The sequence below is a fragment of the Miscanthus floridulus genome, chromosome 10, assembly GCF_019320115.1.
Source record: "Miscanthus floridulus cultivar M001 chromosome 10, ASM1932011v1, whole genome shotgun sequence".
Lineage (NCBI taxonomy): Eukaryota > Viridiplantae > Streptophyta > Magnoliopsida > Poales > Poaceae > Miscanthus > Miscanthus floridulus.
Window position 1 is genome coordinate 63,888,913 of NC_089589.1, and position 11,592 is coordinate 63,900,504.

Here is an 11,592-nt window from a genome sequence, read left to right on the forward strand (position 1 = left end):
TGAGAAAAAAGAAGCTAAACTCATCACGTTGAGTTTGTTTTTTTAATGCAGGAGAGATGATTTGGCAGAAAAGTTAAGTCCTTGTAGTGGGAGCTTCTGCAGGAGACATGCAACTTTGTTTCACTGTCAGGAACGCAATGGCCTATGAAATATTCCATCTGGAGATATCTGCCAGTATGAGAAGTTTGCAGAGTTGAGTTCCGACTTCCGTTAATCTGAACGTTGACAAAGATAGTTTGCCTAAGAGTTTTAGAATCTGACAAGGAAATTCAAATTTCATAGGGTATATTATGGTCCTGTTCGCTTCTCTTATAATCCGTATTTTCAGCTTGTTTTTTCAGCTGGAACAGTGCTTTTCTCAAACAACAAATTAGCCGGAATAGCGTTTCATCTTGTTTTTTTCAGTGAAGTGATTGGGTATATTACCTCAAACCGAGATGGAATTTCAAATTTCCCTGTTAACACTAATCACGCTTGGTAGAAAGGAACACGCCTGGCCCACAGGACTCCTATCCTTAATATGCTGTAGTCACCTAAACCTTAATAAACTTAAAAGGTGGAGTTCGCTCCTTTTTCAACTGAAAGGGTGCAACTCACCTAACCTTAATATGCTGTAGTCAAGTCTTTGCTAAATCAAGGTTCAGAAAAAAGAAGTCTTTTTGCTAAACTAAAGTTCACAGAAAAAGGTGTCTGCTAAAAACTCCAAATTAATTGAGTATCACCAACTCGGAGTATTGTTGGCCGGTGATGTGTGTGTGGGGGGGGGGGGGGGGGGGGGGGGGGGGGGGGGGGGGGGGGGGTTGTGTTTCCGGAATCCCTGGTGGAGAGGCTGGCGCAGCCCCGGGGCTATAGTGGGGCTTCCTTATTAGTGAGCAGGGCGGTTTCTCTAGCACCCCTCCCACGGGTGTCCAGCGCAGGCACTTGATGGTGATTTGACATACCATTGATGGAGTAAATGGTCGTGCTGCGCATTTATTGGCGATTTGACATGCCATTGATGGAGTAAATGGTCGTGCCGCTCCGAGACGTTTCATTTATTTTAGACGTATGATGTATTTTATCTAAATATTGTATATGTTTTACATATATGTTGCAAGTATTTTATCTGGATGTTGCATATATTGCAACAGTATGTTTCAAATGTTTCATCTGTGTTCGACGTATATTATATTCAAGTGTTTTTTGTTGCAAGTGTTTCACGTGGGCACGGTGAGTGAAGGGCGCACGGCCCGGGTGCCGGGGGATGCGGCGCGACAGAGTTGGGGACCGGCAAACGGAGGCTCAACAAGCTAGGGGCCGGATACCAGGTCCCGCCTAGGGGGAAGGAGCGGCGCGCAGCGGGGTGCATGGTGTGCGAGCGATGCGAGGGCGGGCTCCGCTGCTGTCCATCCTCGAGGAGCGGTGGGCGCAGCAGCGTTGAGGGCGAACTGCACGTGCGACTCAAAGCGAGGCAGACGGAGGTGAGCTGCTTGGGCGTCTGGATGGGCGCGTCCGTCCGGACATCCGGACGCTTGCCACGCCGAAAGAGATAACATGGGTCTGGGCCCACTATTACTAGTTGGCCTACTGAATAACTTATTTTATGTTCTATACATGATGTGACAAGTGATATGGACACAATTCTACTTCCTCTGTTCCAAAGTAAGTGTCGATGTGGGTTCCATACGGGTCAAAATTTCTTAAATTTAACTAGATTTATAGAAAAATATTAGCGATATTTATATCTCAAAATAAATTTATTATGAAAATAAATTCAATGATCTACCTAATGATATAAATATATACCATAAATATTAATATTCTTTTATATTTGGTTAAAGTTAAAGCCATTTGACTCATTCGGAACATAGAATGACACTTCTCGTGGGATGGAGGGAGTAAGTTGCAACAGTTGGAGCCTTGGAGGTACCCTAGATGTGGGGTCGTTTTCTCGGTCGTCGTCAAGCCACCGGCAGGTTGTCCACTCTGGGAGAATCGTTGGTTCGGTCCCAGCTCGCTGAAGCAGCACATGCACCCCAACTATGAAGCCCCTTGACCTCAAGTCAACTTGCAGCTCCCCTCGGCCCAATCTAACAAGTCCCCCACCTACCCCCGCCCCTGAACACACACCCATATTTCTTCTCTCAAAAACACTTACTCCCCATAATATATGTTCCCATCGATCTTGATAAGCGTTACCTACCACACCGGGTCCTGCTCTTAGCTAGCCTGCCTCTCCTTTCCTCTCCGTGTCTCACACCGATCTTTTCAATCAGAGTACCATCTGCAAGATCAATTCAGGTTAGTGATTTGATTACGCTGTTTAGTTACGAAAGCTTTTCTAATCCGTTTAGAAAACTTTGCATGGTCTGAGCATGTACAACTTAGCATGCATTTTAATTTCGTTCTCAAGAACTCTTGCAAAGAGATTTATTATGTAGTAAATAACAGTATGGAGTACTATTTTCTCTTAATAATGTTAAATAGTTAGTCACTCATGTTAATCCTTTGATAATAAGCAAAGCAAAGCATATCCTGGAACACCCTGTGAGTTGTTTATTCAGAACAACTCAATTAAGCACCTGTGCAGACATTAGTTTGGTGACAAAGTATCCACTATGTCCTTTACATGCTCTTAACAGATAGCCATGTTTTTGTACTGTACACTCTAGTAGCAGTTCATATGTTTCTGCAGCTGAAATCCAACACTTTCAGAATTCAAAAATGGTGGGTGAAGCTAGTATGGGGGAAAGCGCACAGAACGAGACAAGTCTTCTAAGTACATTGCCGAAGGAACTGCCACTAGAGTTTTTCACTGAAATTACGTCAGGATTCTCTAAAGACCGAATACTCCGTGCAAGCGCATTCGGAACATTCTATACGGTACGATTATTATGATTTAATATTATGTACCTTCTCAGGACTGTACAGCAGGAAACATACCAAATTGAAAGCATATGTGAAAACTCAACAGGGAATTCTGCAAAATGGCCTAGTGGTTTGTGTGAAGAAGCTTGCGGAAAATCTGCAAATTCCTGCTGGCAGACAATTTGACAATGAGGCAACCAATCTTTTAGTTGCACAACATGAAAATATAGTAAAGTTGCTCGGGTTCTGCCGTCAAATAACAAAGAAGGTTGTGGAACACAATGCAAGATTTATTCTTGTTGACAAAGATGAATGTGTACTCTGCTACGAACATGTACCCAGGGGAAGCCTTCGCGACTATCTTTCTGGTATGGCCGCACTACTTAACAATTAACTACTCTAAGCACTTCACAAAACACTAACACTAATAGCCTAATCCTCATTAAGCACTTTTGGTGGGTAGAGGACTACGTGATGGGTCTCAACTCACTAGCAACTTCTCGACTCCAGCTACCCTCATTTGGCAAGGCAAAGGAGTATATATATGGCCCCAAACTCGAAAACTAGCCGATAGTCTCAAATTACATAAAAGCAGTGTGCATCGGAGAGCTTCGGTGAGTCCATCGGAAAGCTCCAGTGCCTGCCACATAGACTAGCCGTTAGAATGACAGTTACCAACTGTTGGATGGCCTAAACTCTGATTGTGGTGTCTGCTGCAACACCGGACATTTCCGGTGAGATCAGGATACTTCTGCATAGCCTCTGTGTAGCACCTTTATTCTCCGGTGACTGGTACCAGAGAGCTCCGGTGCCTTCTGCGTTACTCCATTGTGCCTCCCAACTACCACTGTCTCTTGAACTCCAGTGTGGTGCACTCTAATAACCACCAAAAGTTAAGGCAAGGCTATGTTTTTCAGCCCTTCTAACTGTAGTCAACCAACGTCTGGTGCCTAGGTAGTGCATTCTGGTGCCTAGGTAGTGCATTCTGGTGCCCGCTGAATTCCAATTCTTCACGTATTTTCATACAGGCTTCTTCCATTTAATCCCCTGGACTTCTTGCTTTGCTTTTCTTCTAGGGTCTTTATGACTACTCCTTGACCTTTGTTTGAGGTGTTGATCACACAATCACCACCGTCATCTCCCCAAGTCCATCCTTGCATCTTAGGACTAAAACCTTATATACCAGTGTTAGCTCAAAATAGATCTAAGATTCAGATTTAGGAACCACCAGAGGGCAGCTTAGTCCTTGGTGGCTTAGATTGAAAGGAAATGCAAAGGCTTGTCCTGATACAAGGGTGTGCCCCTGCTTTTATGGGTAGAGGGCAGCATCTACTTTCTACCTGCTCTAGCATATTTTCTAACCACTAAAGTGGATGCTGAGCATATTCCTGTTATAAAGGCTTGGAAGCAAGGTAAGTAAAATGTAGAAAAATAAGATACAAGTGCTGCCGAGCACTAGGCTTATCTGTCAACTAGCGCACAACATCAGTCCAATTGACCAAAATCACTTAATACTCTAGATAAGTGCCATTTTCCTTACATGCAGTAAAACTGCTTACAATATTCGTCAATAGTTTTCTATAGGAGATACTATATACAGTAAGTATAACTGATCGGATGGGGTGGGTAGGTGAATAATTAGTTTTAATATGAAACAATGAGTCTGCAGTCTACAAATCCGTTTGATGCACCATGCTTTTTTATAACGAAACAAAATGAGAACCAAGTTGATTATATTTTATTATCTTTGTCTTTTCAGGGAAAAAATATTTCAACTTTTTGAAAACTAGTTCAGATTATATATGAACATGGTGAAATAGTATACTGAAAACGTTGAACTATGTTGTGCAAAATGTCGAAGACTTATAAATGTTTTCATTGTTCTACAAAATGTGAATGAAATAAACTTTTATAAAAAAAATCGGCTCCTGCTGGCTTGCTCCAACCCGTCTTCTTATGGATCAACCAACCTTTTTGTGGGCTCGCAAAGGCAACCCACAGTATATAACATAGAAATTATTAAGAATTAACATGTATTTTGATCGAGGCCATGTGAATAATGCTGAAACTCATCAATACTACAATGTGTTTCATATTGAATGGTGTGGGAAGCAGTGGTGATGATACAATGTAACGGTGCTCATAATAATACTTACATAACTCATGTTCATCCCTCAAAAGGTACAACTAGTAGTAAACGGAGAGAGCAGTAATTTGCATTGAGGCAAATAATCTAGTATATATCCCTTATAAAGAGAGGTGATGGTAGACTGTATATAGTTCGTGTTTCTTCCTTTAGATGAAGCAAATAGAACGGACTGGGACACACACTTCAAAATAATTAAGGGCATTTGCCAGGGTGTACATTTCCTACACGAGGGAGAGTATGGTCGTATTGTTCATATGGATCTTCAGCCTGACAATATATTGTTAGATGATAAGATGGTGCCAAAGATTGCCGACTTTGGTCTCTCACGGTTCTTCAATCGTGAACAATCCCGATTATACACTATAAATGTTGCGGGCTTAAAGTAAGTTCCATTACCTAATATCATGTAAGTTTTAATTCTGATTGTTATGCTACTGATATTAATGACTTTCAGAGGTTACATGGCTCCAGAATATCTACAACGTGGTGAAATCTCGTGGCAGTGTGACATATATAGTTTAGGTGTCCTGATTATTGAGATCACCACGCGAGAGAAGAACTGTTGCGACGACAAAGACAAATCTGGAAGGGAATATATTTCTAGTGTAAGTAATAGTAAAGGTTGCATGCCGGATTCGATCAAGGATTTTTGTTATGCTAGTAATATTTAATTCTCTTTAATTAGCTAACCACCAAGCTGATTCATGATTTCCATTGTGCAGGTACGTAGAACTTGGACAGATGAGCACATAACCATCAAGTACATGTCTCTAGATGCAGATCGCCTTCAGCAAGTGAAAGCATGCATTGATATAGGGTTCAAATGTGTCGATGTCAATCAGAAAAATAGACCATCTACAGTTGAAATTGTTGACCGGCTCCACGGAAAACGTGCAGGATAGATGCAGCAAAGTTATGTACTCTATGAGAGCTAGTGACAGAGATTCTATCTTTCCGTTATGATTTACCTTTTAAAGGACCGAAAACGGCGACCAGAGGGAGGGTGTGAACGGGAGCCTCAAATTTCTTTCGAAACTCTAAGCCGATGTCCCAAAATCATAACCCAAGAACAAACGCACATGAGATCGGTATGATCACAAGCCAACGGGTGGCTGAGTACCTTTGGTGATGACCAAGAAGTACCGACGGAAACAAGAGCTCAAAAGAACTAGAGAAAACAGGACAATCTGCACAGGCCCGGACTGTCTGCCGAAGGGAGCTCGGACTGTCTGCGGGTCACGTCTCGGACTGTCCGGCGTTCAACTCCCAAAAACCGAACGATGAGAAACAGTTCTGACCTGGACAGAAAGAACAACGGCGGACTGTCCGCAGTTGAATCCTGGACTGTCCGCAAGTCAAACACTAGAAAACGAACTTGCTGAAACAGTTTTGGACACGCTTCAGCAGCAGCCCCGGACTGTCCGCGGTGAGGTCCCGGACTGTCCGGCGTTCGGAGCAGCAAAACACGGCCGAAAGAGACCTTCTGCTCACGACATGAACAGTAACAACGGACTGTCCAGGGTCAGGAGCGGATTGTCTGCGGGTCGCGAAATCAGCATGAATAGAGTCGCCCGAAAATCGCCTAAAAGAGGGAAATCCCGATTTGCGGCCAAATCAAAACCAATTGCCACCAAATTTTAACCACATGGTCACAAGGCAATAGGTGAGTTACTCCTAAGAGATCATCGCCCAATTTGAAGCCAATCAACGGGAAATCAAGAAACTCCGAAGAACACCGGTTTTCCAACCCTAAAGTCGATTCGTCCCGATCTATAAACTCGTGAGGAATTAGATGAAATCCTTCGGCGGAAAGACTCAATTCACGTCCTAGTTCATCTTAGTGTAAAAGGAAGGAATCAAAACGGTCTCAAAACGACGAATCAAACCACACAAGACAAGGGAGAAAGGGAAAACGCGAAGAACACAAATGCGATTCACAAGAACATGTCACAAATCGAATCCCGGAGGACACTAGGAGGTTAGGGCCTCCATTCCCGCTACCATCTTTGGTTCTTACACAAATTCTCCAATTTGTGGACCTCTCTCACAAGCAAACCTAAGGGGAGGGGGAAACCTAGGGCAAGGATGAATGAAAAAAATAAAAGAGGTGAGGGAGATGAGAGCTCCCTCATCCTATTTAACAGGGCTATTACACAATCACAGTTTTGCCCCTAGAAATTTTGAGTCGAACCACTTAACCCGAGGGCGTTATGGTCCAATCCGAGGTAATTTCCATCCGACAGCCACCGCGCCCTTCATGAGATAGCTTCGCCTCGACGTGAACTCCTCGATGCCGCCACGTGCCGTCCGTTCCTCCTCGGAACCTCCGCCCGGGTTTTGAGGCCCAAACCCATAAACCCGTACACCCAATGGTTTTGAGGCCCAAACCACCAAACCGTCCGCAAGTAGCGTACTCCATACGCGTCCCCCGCCACTCGACACGTGTCACTGCCGTCCTCGACCGGCTGATCGCCAAGTCCTCCTGAGCCCCGCTCGACTCGCACGTCCGCCATCTTGACTCGGTCAACACGGTCACTCCTATGTACACTTGCGCTTGTCCATGTCCCAGATGTTAGCCACCGCAGCTGGTCACCCGGCCTCCTGGTCCCTCAGTCCAAGCCTCACGTCCGTCCTTCACCGCTCCTGGTCCGTCGGCACGACACGTCTCTACTTGACCTTCACCTCGCCGTCGACCACCGCCTCCGAGCTCCACACCACAAGCCAAGAGACATGTCGCACAACCCAACTCACGCCATGGTTATTTCACAAACTCAACCCAAGACGCGAATCACGTTGACAATCACTCATCACAAATCCGAACCACAAGGGCACATATCAACCTTGTGTTCGCATCTTTGCGGCAATGCATATGCCAGAGGCAGTTTTATAGTTCTATTATTTTTATTTTCCAAAGTAAAGGCGAGCCCAGATCTTAAAATTTAACGGGCTCACACGATCAGATTCATATGTATATCTCAAACCTGAATGTCTTACTACTAAGCTACATTTTGTGATAAAGAATGGATTTAATATTAGTTCATAATCCTTACATCGATTTGATATAAAAATTGTGAATCCACTTCCCATATTTACATAAAACACACATCTTAAAAGAACATAGGAAGAGCCTGGCACTCTAATGACTTGCCATCACCAGAGGCTTTTGAGGAATCGAATCTGCTCACCGTTACTCATGTAGAATCGTGCTCATCATGGAGTATGAGTAGATTACTGCTGGCCTGATGGTAAGGAAAGGAAAAGTAAATCAACCCAATTGTTTATTCATTGATGGCGTGGACAAACAATTGAGTCCGCCGATTAGGAGATACATGCAAAATAGCTAGCAGGAGCATGCGAGATGTCAAGGATTGTTCGTTCCTTCGGACGGACTGTTTGATTTATGGCAAGACAGCATTTGGCAAGGATAAGAAGAGAGAAGACGTATGCTCTGGTGGTTGCCATTGTACTTGTACTCTTATAAATTGGGTGGTTCTGTTACAATGCATTAGGTCATCGCTGACGTATGCTAACATAACCGCCCTGCGTGAGCCCAATACTGACTGGACTCTGGGGCGCGTCCGGTCCCTAGTGATCTAACGCGTCCGGTCTAGAAAAACGCACTCTAGAACATCTCTGTTGTTGACCGGACTGTACCGTGCTTGGTGTCCAGTCGTATGCTCAGGCGTGTTCTGCATGTCTAACTCGCTCGCGCGTTGGCACCTAATGGTCGAATTTGAATCGTGTGACATGGCGTTCGCTGAGTGGCTCAGAGGAGTGACTAGACTCGGCGATCGGACACAGGGGCAGCATTCGGTCGGTGCGTCCAGTGCGCCTTCGACAGCCCAATGGCTCTTTGAGCCTTGGGGCTCTATTAATAGGTGGTGGCCGGCTTGGGCTCACACTCTTGGCGCTTTGAAATTTTTGACATCCTTGTGAGCCTAAGTAAACTCCTCCCACTCATCTCCATCATTCATTCATCATCATAGTGAGATTGGGAGTGATTCCTAGTGCATTTGCTTGTGTGATTGTATCTAGTGGTACTTGGGGATTGTTGTGGCTGCGGAGTTCTTGTTACTCTTTGTGGTTGCCGCCACCTAGATGGCTTGGAGCAGCGGAGGAGCATTGGCATGAGTTGGTGATTATTCATGGCTGTCTTCGGTGATTGTGAGGGGTCTTGTACCTTCCCCGGCGGAGCGTCAAAAGGTAACTCTAGCGGATTGCTCGTGTCATTGAGTTACCTCACTTGTGGTAGGTTCTTGCGGTGCCTGGTGAAGGCTTGGTGTGATGCCAATTAGCCACCGAACCACCAAGTGTTGGTCGACACAACGGGGACTAGCGTGCCGGCGAGCACATGAACCTTGGGAGAAAAATCGTGTGTCATCTTGTAATTGGATCTCTCCCGATGATTGATTGGCATTCATATTGTGATTGGTTCATTCCTCGACACGGCGGTATAATCACCCTACTCACTCCTTTACATTCATGCAAACTAGTATTGTAGCAAGCTCTTTAGTATAGCTAGTTTTGAGAGCTTGCTTGCTAGTTTAGTTTCACCTAGTGGAACTCTTTAGTGTAGCCTTGTTGAGAGCTCTTAGTGAGTAGCGACTTAGCTTCTGTATGCCTAGTGATCATAGCAACTAGAATTATTGGGATAGGTGGCTTGCAACCCTTATAGAGCTAGAGCAAAATTACTTTTTGCCATTTGATTTCTAACCACTTGCTCTAGTGTTTTTGTAGAGAATTTTTATAGGCTATTCACCCCCCCTCTAGCCATTTAGGACCTTTCAAGTGGGATTAGAGCTATGGTCACCGTTTGATTGAAGGCTTAACAACCTCGGTGTCAAAAGGTGGCTCAAATAGTATTCAACCATGTTGGGGGCAAACCACCGCACTTTGATGGCACATGCTATGATTATTGGAAGAGAAAAATGAAGATGTATTTGGGTTCAATCAATGACAAGGTGTGGGATGTGACTGAGAGTGATTTTGTGATTCTTGATCCCACCAATCCAACCCCAAGAGAACTAGAGAACAAGCAATGCAACACAATGGCTCTCAACACCATCTACAATGCCATTGATTCAAAGGTGTTTGAGCAAATCAAGGATCTTGAGAGAGCTAGTGAGGTGTGAAGGAGATTGGAAGAAACATATGAAGGCACACCGGCGGTCAAGAGTGCAAAATTGTGCATTCTCAAGGACAAGTTGATAAGCTTCAAGATGAAAGATAATGAGAGCATTCTAGAGATATTTTATAAAATGCAAGTGATTGTCAATGATCTCAAGAGTTTGGGTGAGAAGGTGCAAGATGATGACTTCTCCCACCGGTTCTTGATGTGCCTACCTCCAAGATTTGAGACTTTGAGATTGATCATCATAAGAGGAGGATTGAAGGACAACCCCTAACCAAGTACTAGGTGATGTCATGACACAAGAGACATACCTTGTGGAAAGAGAGGGGGTTGACCAAGATGAGAAGAAAGATGAAGACAAGAAGAAGAGTGTGGATTCAAGGCTAGCATATCATACAAGAACAAGGGCAAAGAAAAGAAAGAAGAATCAAGTGATGATGAAGAAGCTAGTGACATTGACATGGAGTCCATGGCTTTGTTTGTGAAGAACTTTGGAAAGTTCATGAAAAAGAAGGGTTTCAAGTCAAGAAAGAGAAGGGACAACTTCAAGAACAAAGATCAAGTGAGAAAATGCTTTAGATTCAAGAGCAAGGATCATATTTCATTGTCCATACAATAGTGACAATGAAGAAGATGAGATGAAGGAGGAGAAGAAGGAAAAGAAGGAAAAGAAGGAGAAGAAAATGTCCTTCAAGAAGATGAAAAGAAGGGTGGCTCTTATGTGGTGACTTGGGATAGTGATGCCTCTTTGGAGAGTGGTGATGATGACCAGACATCCAAGAAGAAGGCACTTGCAAGTATCACCATCAACAACAAGCCTTCTCTCTTCGACACACCATCATGCTTCATGGCTAAGTCCTCTAAGGTAAAATATGGTGAAAGTGATGGTGATGATTGTGAAAGTGATGATTGCAGGAGCGATGATGATGATGATGAGTACTCCAAGGAGGTACTCATGGACATGATGGAACAAGCTCATGAATGTCTTGAGCTAAAGAGGAAGGAGTGCAAAGACTTGCACAAGAAATGCAAATCTCTTGAATAAGCCTTTGATGAGCTCAATGCTACTCATAAGAGGCTAATAGAAGCCCATGAGAAGCTTGGCAAAGCTCACTCTAAGCTTGAAAAGGCTCACTCCTCCCTCCTAGAGCAAGACAAGCATAAGGTTGTTGTGTCATGTGACGTGGGCTTGACTTGTGATATTATTGATGAATCTTTCTACAAGCCTATTGTTGTTGCTCCTACTAACCCTTCTTGTAGCACTACTACTTCCACCTATTTACTAGTGATGGTTTCACTTGTAATGCCTCACTAATGTTTGAGAATGAGACTCTCAAGAAGGAGGTCGATGAGCTCACTCGCGCCTTAGGCAAGGCCTATGGTGGTGAGGACCGCTTGCTTATGTGCTTGGGTAGCCAAAGAGCATCTCTCTATAAAGAGGGATTGGGCTATACCCCTAAGAAAG

At 44.2% G+C, this 11,592-nt stretch overlaps 1 protein-coding gene across 2 annotated transcripts; it reads left to right on the top strand.

Moving 5' to 3' along the window:
- The first annotated feature begins 2,005 nt into the window (after window positions 1-2,005).
- LOC136484791 (cysteine-rich receptor-like protein kinase 26) lies at window positions 2,006-6,004 on the top strand. Of its 2 annotated transcripts, none has more exons than XM_066481748.1 (6): window positions 2,006-2,280; window positions 2,695-2,862; window positions 2,954-3,215; window positions 5,282-5,378; window positions 5,451-5,601; window positions 5,719-6,004. In XM_066481748.1, exons 2-6 carry the CDS (start codon window positions 2,704-2,706, stop codon window positions 5,896-5,898), a joined length of 849 nt encoding a protein of 282 aa, XP_066337845.1. In that variant the 5' UTR covers window positions 2,006-2,280; window positions 2,695-2,703; the 3' UTR covers window positions 5,899-6,004. The 2 variants fall into 2 exon arrangements, with proteins under 2 accessions (XP_066337845.1, XP_066337844.1); XM_066481747.1 differs by having other exon boundaries at window positions 2,009-2,280; window positions 5,147-5,378.
- Window positions 6,005-11,592: the final 5,588 nt, after the last annotated feature.

Coding starts and splice junctions, on each gene's coding strand:
- LOC136484791 (XM_066481747.1), top strand. CDS start 2,704: ATGGTGGGTGAAGCTAGTATGGGGGAAAGCGCACAGAACGAGACAAGT. Junction 2,863..2,953: donor CATTCGGAACATTCTATACG/GTACGATTATTA, acceptor AAAACTCAACAG/GGAATTCTGCAAAATGGCCT. Junction 3,216..5,146: donor CCTTCGCGACTATCTTTCTG/GTATGGCCGCAC, acceptor TTCTTCCTTTAG/ATGAAGCAAATAGAACGGAC.